The 16,826-nt window shown below is 44.6% G+C and overlaps 1 protein-coding gene across 7 annotated transcripts in view; it reads left to right on the forward strand.

Annotated features, from left to right (window-relative positions):
* The window catches only part of rbms3 (RNA binding motif, single stranded interacting protein), a 298,844-nt gene that overhangs the window by 256,572 nt on the left and 25,446 nt on the right, over positions 1 to 16,826 (forward strand). For all 7 annotated transcript variants that reach the window (XM_030120522.1, XM_030120523.1, XM_030120524.1 and 4 more), the window contains 4 exons: positions 1,743 to 1,849; positions 9,026 to 9,069; positions 11,661 to 11,748; positions 16,552 to 16,602. In XM_030120522.1, coding sequence (XP_029976382.1) covers positions 1,743 to 1,849; positions 9,026 to 9,069; positions 11,661 to 11,748; positions 16,552 to 16,602 — 290 coding nt within the window. The remainder of the gene's footprint in view (positions 1 to 1,742; positions 1,850 to 9,025; positions 9,070 to 11,660; positions 11,749 to 16,551; positions 16,603 to 16,826) is intronic.

Consider the following 16,826-nt stretch of genomic DNA (forward strand, 5'->3'; position numbering starts at 1 on the left):
GTACTTGACATGTGAGGAAATTAAAGCCATAAACAAATCACCTGGTTAGCTCATTAATGCCAAAGTCACATTTCATCAACTTGAAAACTCCCCCGTCACGAGTTCACGTCACTTTGAGCCCGTTTCACGGCCGTCACCGTCTTGTCAGACCCAACAGAAGCACTTTCTCTCCCTCCTCGTGACTCCGCAATGTAATCGAGACCCCGGCGCCTCTAACATCTGGGAGCGGAGATTAAAGCATCAACAATCCTCTGGTTGGGTGTCATCTCCGGCGCGGCGGCGCGATGAAAGGTCCCGTCGCTCAGCCGCCCGCAGACGGGCCCATCATCGGCCCGTGTGTCGTCACGGAGCCGCGGTGCCACGAGCCGCCGGGCCCGTAATGCGAACGCGATGACAGCGGGGCCGTCGGGTCCCCGCTAAGCCGCCAGGTGCAGGGCGGCGCTGGTCCAGTGTTTGGACAAGCCTGCCGGCTCAGTGCGTACTGTACCGGTGCTGAACTGTACCGCTCTCTGAGGGAGCTCCTGCTTGATCCTCTACTCAACTCTTGGTCAGCCAATTCTGTTATCTCCGTCTCCATCTTCACCTCGTTTCTTTTTTTTTTTTAGTCCCCTGTACTTGTGTTTGCACGAGTTTAGACAACTGTATCCCCTTCCCTCGCTCATACCCCCAGTCAGCTTCTTAAGAGATTTCGATCTCGCTGACACACACTGAAAGGGGGGATGGACACCGCGAAGACCACAGATCCCCAGCCAAGGGAGCCACACATTTCCCATGCTTGCTTATACTCCCTTCTTTTTCTCGGATCATCCTCTTTCAGATGGTTTTTTTTTTCTCCTCTGCACTCACTCATCGAGAGTCCTCTGTGAGAATTCATTTTCGTCTCTTTCGGTGCTCACCTGCAGCCCGACTGTGAGAAAGTGCCCTTTGAGAAGTTATCTTCGCAGCAACGTAGGTCATCTCAACACTTTCATCGACCTTTTATTGGTAATTATGCGCACAAAAGGCTGTTGATACAGAGACGGCTTTAATGGGGTCACACCACAGAAAGCCCCCCTCTTTATTTTTTTCTCTTTTTAATTGGATTAGTAACAGTTACTTCATATCGTGCTTTCACACAGCTGATGATAGACACTTGCCAGCTCTCCAGTGAGGGCATGTGTCAGTCCTTTGTCACTTGCGTCCTCCCCACAAGGAAATCCTTGCCGTGCCCCCCAGCGTTCACACCACAAATCACCAAACTGATATGAATATCAGCTCCGATTTGAACAGCGCGGCCCTCTGTGGTGCTCACACTGACGGATCCTGAATGGAAAAGGACATAAAATTTAAAATAAAAGAGGACGATGTCTGTTACAGTAAAGCACGCTGGGATTATGCGTCAGGAACAGGAACGCCTTCTAGAAATAAGCCTTGGCTGACAGAGCGGTCCTGCATTACCATCTCAGAGGTATTTACAAGAGCGATTACTGTGATTATTATTTCAACAATACCCTGCGATGCTCTTTCATGGGCTGCCAGCCTGCGCAGGAACAGGGAGGCCCTGCCAAACATCGCTGGTCTGGGAATTTGTCTAGAAGCTCCATAGGACGCTGAGAAGAGACGGTTGGAACAAAAAAGAAAGACAGAAAGTTATGGCGTAGAAGAACAAGAAAAGAAGTGCAGTTCAAAAGGGTCTCTGTCCTTCTGAAGGGGGGTCACATGATGCAGTGCGAGTAACATGGTTTTGTAACGTCTCTTTGCAGCTCCCACGGAGCCTTTGCTTTGCAAATTCGCTGACGGAGGGCAGAAGAAACGCCAAAGCCAGAGCAAGTACCCACAGAACGGGAGGCCGTGGCACAGAGAAGGCGAGGTAAGACGTGGCGTCAATGACGAGACAATGCTTATACCCGAAACTCTCTTTGTAACAGAGTTCCAATCTGTTATTTTATCATTTATCCATATTCTACACAACCACAGTATTCACATCCATCTCATTTGGTGACTTCACAACAGTCCTAAAGATACAATCATATAATCAAATCATTGAGACTAAGTAATACTAGTTCACGTTCAGGCAGAACTATAATCTAATTCCACCACATTTTTTCTGTTTATTTGGATTTTCTGAGCTGTCGGCTTACATTGTAACCCCCGTTTCACCTCAAAACCGGTCCCAGGTTTTGGACACCGACAGCATCTTTGATCTTTTTCTGGCTGTTCGCAGAACCGTTTGATGCCGACAACTCTTTTCAAGTCATTAACTTGCAGAAAAGTGAGGACAGGCAGGAGTTGTGCGCTTGTGAAACTCTCTGTATTCAACTTCAGAAGTGATTTATGTAAAAACAATTAAAACTCCTTAATCAGAGCACAAGTCAGACTTTTGAAGAATGCTGCACGATGAGCCTCAAAGCTTGTGAGAGTAACTTTTGTCCAACACGCCTCATTCAGTCGAAAACGTCTGCAGCTTTACCTCATCTGAAATTAAGTCCATCATGGTTTCCAAAAGCCAAAGATCAAATAGGAGCATAATGCAATTTTACACAACTTATGTGAACACGGCCAATTTCTGTTAAGCACAGGCAGCCTGCGTTCGACCCATATTAGTCATCGGACTTTCCATTCCAGCGCGATGACGTCCGTGGAAAGGCGTTCGCCATTGAGGTAATGGTATTTCTAGGAACAGCTCCCACCCCGGCTCTCCGGGTCCCCCGAGAAGTTCGCTACAACATCTGGCGTGGTGTAAATCATTACTGCCTGTCATTGGTGTTTACTTTACGATATGGAGCTGTTAAAAAAAAAAAAAAAAAAAGAGAAGAAAAATACCGCAAATATTGATCAAACTGCCCCCGGATGTATATGCTTCACTGAACACATATTTCTACCACACATCACAATAGTGGAGAGCCTGGAAATTGGAATCAGTGCGGCGGCTTGGAGAGGAAGCCGAGGAGTCTCTTAGTGGGCTACCTGTGCTGCTGTACTGGGAAGGACACACAGAGGAGACACAGGTAGACGAGGGCCTCAGCCTGCGATACAGGAATACACACACACACACACACACACACACACACACACACACACACTCAGTGGAGCTGACAGTTGTGCTGAAACGGCAAGGTAGAGGGAGACCAGCCGAGATGAATAGTTTGTCCTTCAGAAGACACATGGTCTCTGTGTGTCTGTGTGTGTGTGTGTGTGTTTGTGTGTGTGTTGAGAAGCATTAGGAGTGGAGTGCTCCATGTATGAACGGGGTTTTGTGTGTGTGTGTCCGTCACATGTTGAGCCGGTGGCGTAGTGTGTTTAACCTGAATCACACGGCCGCGTCCCGCTGCAGGCCCACACAGCGGCGGGGTCGGCTCAGTCGACTGCAGCTGAAGGGAGGTGACAGCGGACGTGCACGAGAGTCACAGAGTTTATGTTTGTACATTTAAGAATGAAGGCGCCTGTCTGTTTTGGGGTTAGAGTGAACACAGACAGTCACCTGTACACTCCCATTCACACTTACAGCTACGTTAGAGTCACCAGATAACCTCAAACACGTGCTTTTGGACTGTGGGAGAATTTGGACGCCTTTAATCGCATTTCTCCGGGATGCTCTCGCCGCGAAGTGACAGTATACGAACCGCCGTCCCCCCGTGTGGACCTCACAACGCAGCCGTGCTCGGCATAAAATCTGCAGTGCCAGTGAAGGCACTTTGCAGATATTGGACATTGAACGGAGGTGTATGAATCCAAATGCCATCCTTTTGTGTTTGCGTACGGAATAAAGATATCTTAGAAGAGCTGTACCAGACAATGTTGGTCTCACACACACATACACACACAAAAATACCCACTGGCTATCAATAGGATTTCAGTTTTTCCATCGCAAAAAAAGAAATTCAATTATAAGTTAACCTTCAGAAGACTCAGATGCACACTTATTGTGTCTTCAGACCAAATGTGATTAAAATGTGAGTTTGCCCAGGACGATGCAAAGAGTGGAACGCTTGAGTGAAAAACAACCTTATATCCAACGACCGTTTAGGTTTACAGAGGCTAGAGGGAAAAGAGGAGTGAAATAAGAGAGACGGGGACTTTCTGGAGAGTGCAACCAGAGGCTTATTCCTACAAACGCCAGTGTTGCTGCCGAGCTTGTTTACAGCTTGCACCATTATTCCAAACCGTACATCAGGTCCTGGTAACTCACACATGTAAATAAATGCAAATATCTGTGTGAATTTTCTGCCTCGGTACACCTTTTAACCAAAGTCCCTCTCAATATAAAGCTTTTCTCATCATCGGGTCTCTTTTCTTGCCTCCATCATGATCGTAGTGTTTATTACTCGCGACATGCCTGAGAGGCCGAGGTTCAGCGGCGCCGGTTCAAGGCGCTGTTTGTGAATGTAGCCCAACATGCGTCAGTGTGCCGTTGGTTATTTATTTGTATGTAGCGGAGCCATCCTTGAGAAATACGGGACCTTGGGAGAAAAGAGGAATTTACGATGTTGAGTGAGCTGCTGAGCATCGTAAGCGACTGTTCGCCTGTTTGAATCTCTAATGCTCACTCTCAGAATATCCACCCGAGCTTTTTTTAATTCACTGAAAACCAAAATAATGGTAGAAGATAGAAGCCAGTTTTTATGTGTCTTCTTCTTGTCGATCCAGGTTTAACTCTTTTGTCATCTTCTAATGAATTACTACGAGGCAGCTTTGAGACAGAAAAGTTGTGTAATTTGACACCAGCTTCATTGTTTTGCCAGTTGGTCGAGATGATCTTAAAAAAAATAAATTAATCTCAGCTCATTCAGTATGAACTTAATTGTAGTCTTTGCTCTCTTGTAGTTACTAAAGCATGCAGGTCATGTCGTCATTTTTCAGTTTGGCCGTTTACTAAAAACATCCAACATTTAGATTGATTGTAGGTAAGCATGCAATAATTTCAACTACTGTGATTGCTCTACGACTTGTTAAATGAACAGTATGCGTTGTTGATGTGTATGTGTTTTGGGATTTTTTTTTCTCTCAAATTACAGTTGTCTCTTTCTTCTTGAACTTTCTACACCTTCATTAATGACGTGCACATCTGTTGTTCTGACCAGCAGTGTTCCATAAGCTCTGCAGTTATTGTTTTACCTTCATTTTTGTGCTGGATATTTAATTTTATTTTTTTATTTTATTTTTTTTTAACCTGCTGCTTCCCGGGGTGACGTAACACTGAAATAATGAAGTGAAAGGATAGTCCAGAGCAGTAAGGCTCTGCCTAAGAAAATGTTTCCTTCCAGACCATGAATGCAAAGAAACATATAGTTTATTTCAGTTCAGTGGAAGCGTCATGTATGTGTTTGTGTATGTGTCAGAATAAGTGAGACATCTGATGAGGTGTAAATTGAAGTCGCGTTTTTAGAATTTGTCGCTGATTTACGGGCTCCAGTTTCAATCTGTAGGTGTTGCTTGAGATCACTGGATGCTAAAGTAAGAAGATTTTTTTTTTTTTCCCCTTCTGTTTTTATTGATGAGGTTTATCTGTACAGCGTCCGTTTACAGCTGGCCCTCATCAGATCGCCTGCAGATACGGTCTCGCTGTGCTTATTGCATTCAGATTACAGTGCATTCTGCTTGGATTTACACTCACATTGTCAATAAAAAGACCATTAACTATAGCATGTCCTGCACGTATGTGTGTGCGTGTGCGTGTGCGTGCACACTCCTGTGGTCATTGATCAGCTGTGGGCAGGAGAGATGGGAGATAGGAATCACATGTTAGTCTGTTTATCAGAGCTGAAGCCATTCCTCACCTCGCTGCTGGTGTCAGGCAGATGAAAAGGACCAGCGGCCCATGCTCGCCATTAATCTCCCCTCATGGCTCTCTACCTTCTCCCTCGCCGCGGTGTGTCTCACTCTGCCCGTATCTTCAGCTCACCTTCACACTCTTCCTCTTTCGCTCTTTCTTTTTCTTCTTCTTCTTCTTCGAGGGCCCATGGTTTCTTTTCTCCCACACTTCGCCTCTCTGTCTCGTCTCCCCTCGCGTCTGAAGTCTTCTTTCTGGATCCCACAGCAACATATGGCGAGAGAGAGCGAGCGGGCGAGTGACTCACTGAGAGAGAGGAAGAGAAGAGGGAACACATTGCATGATCAGTCAGGAGTTACAAGGGGTTGAGTGCTGCAGGGTGGCTGCTGGTGCGGATTGAGAAATATACCACAGATTTCCTTGTAAACTACCCAAAGTGGGAGTAGAGAAAGTGCCGTCTCTCGCTGTCTCATGCTGATAAACATATTAGTCACTGTGTGTGTGTGTGTGTGTGTGTGTGTGTGTGTCTGTGTTTTCTCTCTTGCCGTGCACACTTTCGCGAGCACACACACAGACACAAGCGCCACGGGTGCTCATTCCTCTTCTTCTCTCTTCCTTTTCACTTGCTCACTCTCTTTCACCAGCACACACTCCTACACACACACACACACACACACACACACACACACACACACACACAAAGTTTCAAAGTCACACTTCTCAAGCACCTACTCCAGGGGAATGAGTGTAGAAGGAGGAAAAAAAAAAAACATCCGGATTTCCACTCTGTGTGAAAGCCTGACAGATGTCCGTGTGTGTGCGTGTGCGTGTGCGTGTGCGCGTGCGTGTGTGGGGTCACTGTGCAGAAGAAAAAACTGTGAACAAATGTTTGTGAGTCTTTTAAGCCAAATAGTATGAAAGGTGCATGTGTGTTTGTGCAGTTGTCCTTAAAGTTGCTAACAGAGTTGTCCTCACCGCTTCTCTGGACTGTGTTAAATAGAATAATAATCATCCACACCTTCAGAATGAGAGTCTAACACTGAAGAAAAAAATAAAACCTGCTTTTATTGCCTTGATAAAATACATTTACTTTTGCAATAAAGCTACATTAGATGGATGAATTTCATTTTGTGAACCCGAGAGCATAGTTGAAACGATATTAATGCAAAATAATTCTTCACAACTTACTGAACTCGAAATGATGATTGACTACAAGGAGATGCGGCTGAGTCACACTCCATGGCTCTTTGGTAATTTAGGATTCAACTGTCACCGCGCCGCGTTCGGCTATTTTAGCAGGTCTACAGTAGGGTACATTTACATTTCAGCAAGGGCACAACTGTGCTCGCCCTTAAAATCCCTCGTTTCTGGGAAGAAATCATCTGTGAAATTCTCATATTTACAGAGAAATGTGAGAGGAAGTTTACAGAACGAACAAAAAAACCGCTCCAGCCTTTGAAAGTTCGGCCTGCTCATGGCAACTTCTGTCTTTTTTCCGGTTTTGGATCAAGTTCAGAAAAACATACACAAACTCTCTCTCTCTCTTCTCCCTTCCCCTCCGTGGTGGCAGAGCCAAAAGCTGCCTTGCATCAGTAATCGCTCAACTGGCGATGTAGGGTCTCCCGGTCAGGAGCTTCTCTGCTGTGGAATTCATCAGCATGTAGAAACCGAGGGCGCCGCTTTGGGGAGTCATCAGCCTCCGCAGACAGCTGGCCGTGTCTGCCACTGCTATTACTGCACATGTGAACACACACACACACACACACACACACACACACACACACACACACACACACACACACACACACTCCAGCACACAAACATGTTGACAGGCATGCAGTGAGACTCTCCTGATGGCACATTCTGTGTGAAAACTGTGTATAAATACACACACACACAGACATGTTTGCGCTTGTGAAAACACAGAAGTGGACATTCGTTCACACTGACTGGAAATGAACAGTAGAACATGATTAAACAGCGATTACATAAAATCTTTCTGAAAGACAGTTTTTTAAGCAGTCATACAAATGTACCCCCCCCCCCCCCCGCCCCCACCCACACACACACACACACACACACACACACACACACACACACACACACACACATCCCACCAGCGAGGGCTTATTCATTCAGTAGTGATTGTCTGTTTTTGCTCTCTCAAGAGTTTGGTCCGGGCTCACTGATCCCCTCGCTCCTCTGAGCCACCAGTCCCTCAGCTGTACAGCTCAGCGTACGGAGCCCTCAGGAGGAGCAAGGGCAAGGGAGGGACGGAAAGATGGGAGGGGAGGGGGGGGGGGGGGGGGGGTAGATTAAGAGATGAGGGGAGAAAGGGGAAGATGTTGGAGAAGGGGAGAGGAGAGGGAGCGAAGAAAAGGAAGGGCAAGAAAAGAGTGTGTGAGTGTGTGTGCGTGTGCGTGCGAGTGTGTGTGTGTGTGTGTGTGTGTGTGTGTGTGTGTGTGTGTGTGTGTGTGTGTGTGTGTGTGCGCGTGTGCGCGCGCACTGATGAAATCTGCCGTCCTCAGCAGCCTCCCGTTAAAAGAAATCGGATTAGCTCTCCTCTGGGAGAGAACCTTCAGGAATGCAGATGAAGGTTTTGCGGCGCACAGGTTTCTCTCCTGGACTCAAAGAGGGTCCCTCACACACACATGCACACACACACACACACACACACACACACACACACACATACACACACACACACACACACAGTCGCCAGACGAGGAGCTCAGTTTTCTGCTCACTCCTCTTTCCTCTCCAAAGGGCATTTCTTCATTTCCTCTCATTCATAAAAACATGATTGTGCGTGATTGAAATAGAAAGGGGGGGGGGGGGGGGGGGGGCGTCTTCAATACTAATTCACTTTGTCCTATTGACTAAGCTCTCTCCCACATTGGCTTTGTCACTTGTCAGTTTTTCCAATTTGAAATGAGCTGATTTGGATTTGATTTAATTTATTTCGAACGAACGGAATCGGAGCCTAAATCATATTATTCCCCAAGTTCAATAAAAGTACAGAAAATTATCTGTGTGACATTGGTGCAAGAAAAACATCGACAGCTCTCACGGTGACTACATATCACAGCAGCACAGGGGAAACACCAAAGCAGTGTGTCTTCATAAGGTTGAGTAGCTTAAATTGTGTTGAGATCTTTCTTTTTTTCATCGTTTTTGGTTTTATTGTGCTCAATTATAAAAAGATTCAGGTGAAATTTTCTCAATAAAGTATTTAATTCCGCATGTTTACTGTTTTTTTCTCTCTCTCTCTTTCAGACTGGCATGGCGTTAACATACGATCCTGCTGCAATGCAGAATGGGTAAGAGCTTCATAGTCAATCCATCCTTGGCACCTTTTAATACACTCACCTCTTGGCTCATAGGACCCCAGTCAATACCTCTGTCATACATAAAGATTAATGTAGTGTCTGCAGTTTGTTACTGTTTGATTAAGGAAATCTATATAGACTTCAAATATCGGTTTTCATTGGTGGGGTCAGGTGAGAAATGGCAAAGCGGAGCTGAGCGAGCTTCTAGGCACACATGTGTTGGTGTGTGTGTTGGTCTGTGTGTGTGTGTGTGTGTCATGACTTAATGGCGCTGTGGAAATAAATGACCCGGCAATGTGTTTTATTTTCCCCCACGGTGCTGAGACAGGAAGGAGAGCGCCGCGGCTCCCCGTCCGTCTCCCCCTGGCCCCGGTCATTCACAGGAAGCTCCTCACTCCCACTTCCTTAAACACTCGTCCCCCAATGACTCAGAGTCAATCTCAACCAAAAAAATAAAAAAAATAAAAGCAGAAACAGTCCTGTTTTACACACAGGAAGCCACCTGAAGGCCTGTTTTTTCTGCAAAACACATTTGTATGAAGAAACAAGAGCAATGTCCACCTTTAAAACATTCAGGCTAGTTTTGTTGATTTTATTTAAAAAAAAAAAAAAAAAGAAAAAGAAATGCATCTAACGTTTTAATTGAGTGTTGATGTAAGATAGAAAGTGAAGAATATTTAACCTACAAAGAATGTAGTAAAAATGTACTTGAAAATAAATGTAAATCAGCCACTTTACATGAGCGAGCGTCTCACTGCTACGTCTAAATTCAAGTGCAAACTGGATTAAAAATAATGACGATGTAAATTACCCCTATCTAATGCACATACATCTAATGCTATTGTGAGAGCAAATTTGCATTTTCTCTTCTGCATTAATATTTGAATAAATTTGCGTCGATACCTTCAAAGAATTATTTAAGATAAAAATCCAACCTAAAGAGACTCAACACCGACTCTAATTGAAACCTGACATATTAAAAATAAATAGTGATGTTTCCCTCCAGCTTTACACTGAGTTTAACTGAATATTGAGTGAATGTGCCAGGCTGACTGGTGGACTTTTGGAATACTAAAAATGGAGAAAACAACAGTGGAGTTGCTCGGTCCGTGCAGAAGGTCGTCTTTCAGTCTCAAGGTCAGAGCGCCAGTCCTCCGTCCCCGTCCATATGTCAAGGTCTGGTTCGGCAAACAGCGAAGGCCACGTCGCTCCCAGTGCAGGACGGGCACTTTGCATGTCAGTGCATGCATGAACGGGTGAATGAGAATACTGACCTGAGGTTTTTAGGGACGTCCCTCTTGTGCAGACATTATTTTAAGTTCCACTCGGATGCCGCAGACTTTCAGCAGCGAGTCATAACAGCTTTAAGTCAAGGTTTTTTAATACGTATTGACTTTTCCCTCAACTCGGTTACCGTTGTGTTGCAGTGCGCCTTAAAATAAGAATCCAGGTATTGAAACGTATAGACGACCTGTCACTTTTCATGAAGACGGAGCTCAGTGTGACTCAAACAGCAACAACTTTGAACAAAATATGGTTTTCAAAACACTCCGCGGTGTTAATGCACCTAAAAATGCACAAGTTTGGCTTAAAAAAGAGAAATTCCAGCTGCTTTTCTTCTTTTGACGTTATTCTCTCCTCAGTTACCCCAGCTTGGATACAATCCCTTTAAAATCTCATATCAGATATTATTTCTTCAAATTTAGGAATTGAATTTCAGAAAAACTGTCATTATCAACAAATGAAATTCATTTTTTCTCTCTTTCCTCCTGTAAAACCACACCGAGGTGACAGCAGTCATCTGAATAATGTCTTCATGACACTTTGGAGATCAGATTTAGGCAAATGTTTCCACACGAAGTACCACAATTCCTCTCAAAAAAGCTTTTTTAAAAAAGGAAAGCACTTTTAAACGACTTCTGCAATAATAAATAATTCCCAAATGTGTGTGCTGTACCTAGAAATACACAATGCATCCAATGAAGTAGTAAAACCTGATTATGAACCCCAGAGAGAGATTTGTGGTGCGAACAAATGGGTGTGTGTAAGAAGACGTCCTGCTGAGAAAATGTAGCTGGAGCGTATTGAACCGCCGTGAAGTGCGGTGGTGGGAAATACCCACATCTGGCGGGGGGTTTTCCTGCCCCGGAGATGAATACCTGCACTGAATCGACCCCACCCTGACCAAAAAACATGCCTCACCTTCTGGTAAGCAGCTTTGTGGCTGAGGATTAATGCTCCAGGAGGATAATGAGCTGGAACGCAACTCGGAGCTCTAAAGACCTTAGATCAACTTCACATCGCGCTGATCTGGCCTGGGTTACCGCCACAACTTTCACAAGGAAAAAAAAAATCAAGCTGTCCAGTAATATGAAATCACTCATCTTTGATATATTCAAGCTCACACTGTGTAAAGAAGAACGGATCCAAGTGATCTAACGCTGCAGGATCCTGCCAGTTAACCGAATGTCATATTTACAGAATGTTTTCCATGATGTGTGTCCTCCACACACTCTTTTCCCTCTTTTATCTGATTTTGACTTTTTTGCATTTTTCTCTCTCCCTCTCCCTTTTTTCCTCAGGTTCTACTCTTCGCCTTACAGCATCGCCACCAACCGCATGACCTCCATCACGCCCTTCATCGCTGCTTCCCCCGTTTCCACATATCAGGTGGGCCATAATGCACGGCATTATGGGTAGATTGCAGTCTTTTGTGTGCGACGGGGAGGGTTTCGGGTTTGTGCAGGGAGAAGGGAGCGCGCTGCAAAAAACAGCATGAGGCCCGCCGTCTTTCTGTCTGCGTCTATCCAGCTGTGCTGGATGACATCTGTATCGTAGGTGGCCGAAACAATAAAGAACAAGCATCATAAAAGAGATTTAAAAAAAAAAAAAAGAAAAGAAAAAAGGCTGACAGAGTAGAAAAAAGAAAGCCGCCCGTCAAGAATGAAAGCGTGTAGAAAAGCTGACGGTTTCCTCCCTCCCAGTTTTCTGACCTCTTATTTGCCCTCTTAGATGGCAATGCAAATTTTCTTTTTTTTTTTTTTTTTTTTTTTTTTCCATATTTTTACTAACAGCCGCCCAGCCCCGTGCTTTTTTTTCCCGAGCGAATCTCCACATTCCTCGCCGCTCTGATCTGCGGGGGTAATGCAACCGAACAGAACAGCAACGTGAAAGAAGAAAAAAAAAAATTGCCCGTGTGATATGTCAGGAGCGTTAACCATTCTCCGTCACTGCACATTTCACGCGACACCCGTTTGCTGCGTCTGAACGTCGGGAGGCGCCGCCGCCGTGCCCCCGCGCTCAAACACCATCTCTGAACATCAGCTCCTCTCGGCATGCAGAAACAGACAGGCGGGGTTAGGGAGCAGAGGAAGAGAGATGAAGGATGGATGGAGAAGTGGAGGAGACAGATGGAGAGAGAGGGAGAGAGAGAGAGAGGGTGGAGGAAGGGTGGCTCAGGTGGCGGCGATGGCGGTGGCTCGGTGGTGCTGAAGGTTGCCTTGCCCGTCTTTGAGGCACGCATGATTAAAACTCTGGTCCAGTACCTGTGGTGGGGAGGAAGGGGGGAGGAGGAGGAGGAGGAGGAGGAGGAGGAGAAAAGTGGGCCAGGGCGCGTCTCTAATCCGCTCTCGGAAGGCTTCCCAAATTGATTTATCAAAAACAATGGCCGGGCTTTTGAGGAATATTAATCCTCACAGTTTCAATATCGGGCAGCTCTGCCGCCGCTTCCTGTAATATTGCCCTTCAGCCAGTCACGGCAGGAAGGTGAGTCCTTCATCTTGTGCTCAAGTACAAAGAGACAGAAGAAAAAGAAAAGGGGAAGACGAGCCGGGCAGCCATATATGCCAGACAAAAGGAATTCACGTCCTTTATGATGGAAAGTATTTCCTCCATAATGAAAATCTCCAAGGCGCATGGGGACGGCTGCGTCTGTAACCCCTGCTTTTATGTTCATGTCGGGTTGGTATTTTCTGAGCCGGAGTTTCTAATGGGATTGATTTATCAAACCTGCAAATGACCTGCACCGGCAGCGGCGCTGCACCGCTCCTTTAAGTCCGTCTCCGGTAAGCTTGAATGATGATTGCCTCCGTTTCCTGGAAGAAAGCGCTTTGATGATCCACGTGACGGCAGACCGCCACCGAGATCTCAGCCAGCGCCGCCCGCCGCGGCCTGGTTTACGTCAGTGGCTAGCTAGCTAGCTGGCTGGCCGGACGGGGTGGGTGGGTGGGGGTTTGGCCAACTGGCCGAGTGACTGACTGGCCGACAGGCTGTTTTGAATTGCAACACAAGCTGTGAGGTTCAGCCAGAGGTAGGGAGCTTCCCGGGTCACGCACGTTTCACCATGCGAGCGCAGCTGTGGAATAACGGCAGCCTGTTAGCCGCTGTAATTTAGAGCCGTTTTCTCAGCCCTTCGGGGCAAATATAGCTCCAGATACGTCCAGACGAGCCGCCCCGCAAGAAAACACATTCGAGTGTCTTTGTGCCTTCTGCTGTGCTTAATGGCGTTGTCTTACATGAGTGATAAACGAGCTGATCGGACTGCCTCTGGTTTTCTGAGGGTTTCTCTGAAATGTTTTTGACGAGGACTGCCGAACAGGTAACATGATGTTTTCACTAAAGTTGTCCAGTTGTCTCAAAATATGAAAACAACAAATCATACCAGTAAGTTTAGAATAAAGCATCTTGATTCCATCTGGCCAGTTTTGAACTGGTTATTTTCAGAAGTTTATTTAAAAAGAAGAAAAAAAAAGGCATGTTGAGGTGTTTTTGTCTTGTTTTACTCGACACAACTTTGCCGACTTCCACAGCAATATTGTATACGGGGCTAAATGCACTCGAGGGAGTATCGCTGTATTGTTTCCTACCTGCAGAGAACTCACAGAGAGTTGATATAATGGAGAAAGAAGTCAAAACTTCAGCAGGAATCCCTCCATTGCACACACTCGCACAACGGCGAACTGCAGAGAGACGGCGGCTCTGACACGTCTCGCGTTGTGCTTCGTTTAGTGATCTTTGATCCGTACTGCGTCCAAACTGTCATGAAACTCGCTCCCGACTTTATATGAAAGCTGAGTCAGACCTGCTCGTTTGGCTCGGACGGCAGCGTTATGTCCACAAACGGATCACGGTAACGGAACAACGGCGTCAAGTTTTCCCTCTAATATGGCCAAAGTACAGATAAATAAAGCTCTAATTCAAACTGCATGATGCTACAAGATCAGAATCTGTAAGAGAGATCTGATCAGGTGTGGTACTTACCTGTCTGATTTTTAAAATCCTAATAAAATCCAAAAAAGGAAAGTCATTTAACCCCATTTAAAACTGATATTATATAACTAAATGCATACTTTTAATTTGAAAACATGGTTTTTTCACACATTAAAGGCTAATTTTGGATTTGACTTTAGAATCATTTCTCTTCAGTCTTGGTCTTCAGTTAGAACTGGCATGAAGTTTTTATTCTTATATTCAGAAAATTACATTCTTGTGTCATTTCAAGCAACTTCTGGTCTTGCTTTTTGAGCGGTTTTGGGATACGTTTGAACTGGTTTTAGGCCAGTTGTAAAGAAATAATTGCCATAAATTGTTTTTAAGTGGTTTAATTAACTCCATTTGATCCCATTATAACCTGCAATCATTGGAAGACAAAGACATTTTAAGGTGTACAAACCAGTTAGGTACATTTAGATTCAATGAGCTTAATTAAAACATCATGATGTTAAATTATTGGTTTCGATAATCAAACATTGGTATATAATCCTTTACATGTGTACATTCCCTTCACTTTATAGAGACATAGAGAGAGAACAAAGCAACAAAAATGAGTCAAATATGTTTTATTTTCTGTCTGAATCTCTGCTTCTTTTGTTTACTTTTGATGTAAAAGTGCACCATGGGGGATTGCTCCATGTCCCGTCTTTGCTCGGTGCAGTTTTTAAGCCAACTATAAATCACTCTGCCATTAAAAAAACAACTTCAATTTGATCCTCCTTTTTAATTTATGAATGCACATGCCGAGTGTGAAGGAACCTCGAGTCTGGCCCGACTCTGAGTCTCAAGATCCTCCTCTTTATTAAATCATCACATGATTGTCATGCAGTGTTGAGGCTGGAAAACACTGAGGATAAGTGATTAAAGATGAGCTGTCTGTCTGCTTTGCTGTTCGGCTGGGGAGAACAAATATTGTCGTGTATAAACAAGCAGACTTGGCGTCACGTTATAGAATCGCAGGCCTGTTCAAAGCGCGGCTCCAAATCACGCATTTGGGTTGGCTCGGCGGATTGATTGCTCTTATAGCAGATTATTCTGTGTTTGTCCTTGTTTAATCTGATCATTTTACTGGGATCAGCAGGCAGTCTGTGTGTTTTCCTGCTACAAGCTGTCTAATTCTCCCATCCAGCATATCTTACATCTCCGTTTGTTCCGTGTCCATTCCGCCAGTTTCTTGATAATTGTCACTGTCATTATTCCACCGTTTTATACTTTCATTTACATTTGTAAATAGTTGTGTCTGTGTTTGTTTTCCTCTCGTAGAAGCCTGATGGAAGTGTGGTATTTCTTTTTTTTTTTTTTTTTTAGGTCCATCCTGAAGAGAACTCTCACCTCTTTTCCAAAAACACAGAGTAGAGAATTAACATTATTATAACAGAGGAGGAACCTAATTTAAAGGCTTTATGCACAAGTCATCATTGGCAATAATGAGAAGGCAGGGTGGAGATTTTCTCCCTCCAGACATTAAAATTCTTTGAGTAATTCTTTGGCACAACTTAATATGTGTAAATTTCAGCTCATTCTGGTACATTTAAAGCAGTGCGATCATTTTAAATCCTCTGGACTGAAGAAGATTTGAACATATTGGCAATGCTTGAGCAGCATCCCTCTCTTTCTGTGTGATGCTATTGTGATTTTCGGACTATTACGCACGCTTTTTTTGGAAGTTGTTTGGCTGATCATGCTAGTTATATTAATATATCGCTATGTTCCATCTGCTGTCACTCCGACACAGCAAAATGTTGCTACAGTACCGCCACAGTAATCTCCATTATGGCTGCAGAAGCTAAATATCTCCAAAAAACAAAGTGCAAAATAAAAGCACACAGCAGAATTTAAATGAAACATTATGAAATGGAAACAAAAAAAAAAAATGGAAAAACAGAGAAACTGTCACCACGATGATAAAAGAAAAAAGAAACTAAGAGGGAAAATCATTACACAGAAGCACAACAGCCAGATGTGGAGTAATAGATTTAAAGAAGATGGTTCTCGAGAAGCAGCTGCTGGCTGAAGTTTTTCTCCTCTACTGTTATGACTGCATAAAGAAAAATATGAAAGTTATGAAAAATAAATAAGTGTGACTCGTATATATGTTTTGTTTTGTTTTTCCCCCCTCTTATAGTCTAGAGAACACAGTATTTAGACTGAGAAAATGTTTTATGGCCACCATCATTATTCATGTCGTGTGTTTCTCTTCAGGTCCAGAGTACGTCATGGATGCCTCATCAACAATATGTTATGCAACCTACAGTAAGTACTCTACCATCCGCTGGCGGCGGCGGCCCTTGACCGCCCGCCGCGGCCCACCCTCGCCCTGTGCAGTATTTCATTGGACTTGCCGAGAGGTTTTAAGAGAGACTTGTTGCATTAAGTTTATTTTAGCTTTATGCTGAGAATAGTTTACAGCGGGGAGGAATTTTTATATTCAGGGCAATATGTGCAGCAAAAAGAAAGAAAAAGATTCTTTCTGGAAA

Source organism: Salarias fasciatus, chromosome 22 (assembly GCF_902148845.1).
Source record: "Salarias fasciatus chromosome 22, fSalaFa1.1, whole genome shotgun sequence".
Classification (NCBI taxonomy): domain Eukaryota; kingdom Metazoa; phylum Chordata; class Actinopteri; order Blenniiformes; family Blenniidae; genus Salarias; species Salarias fasciatus.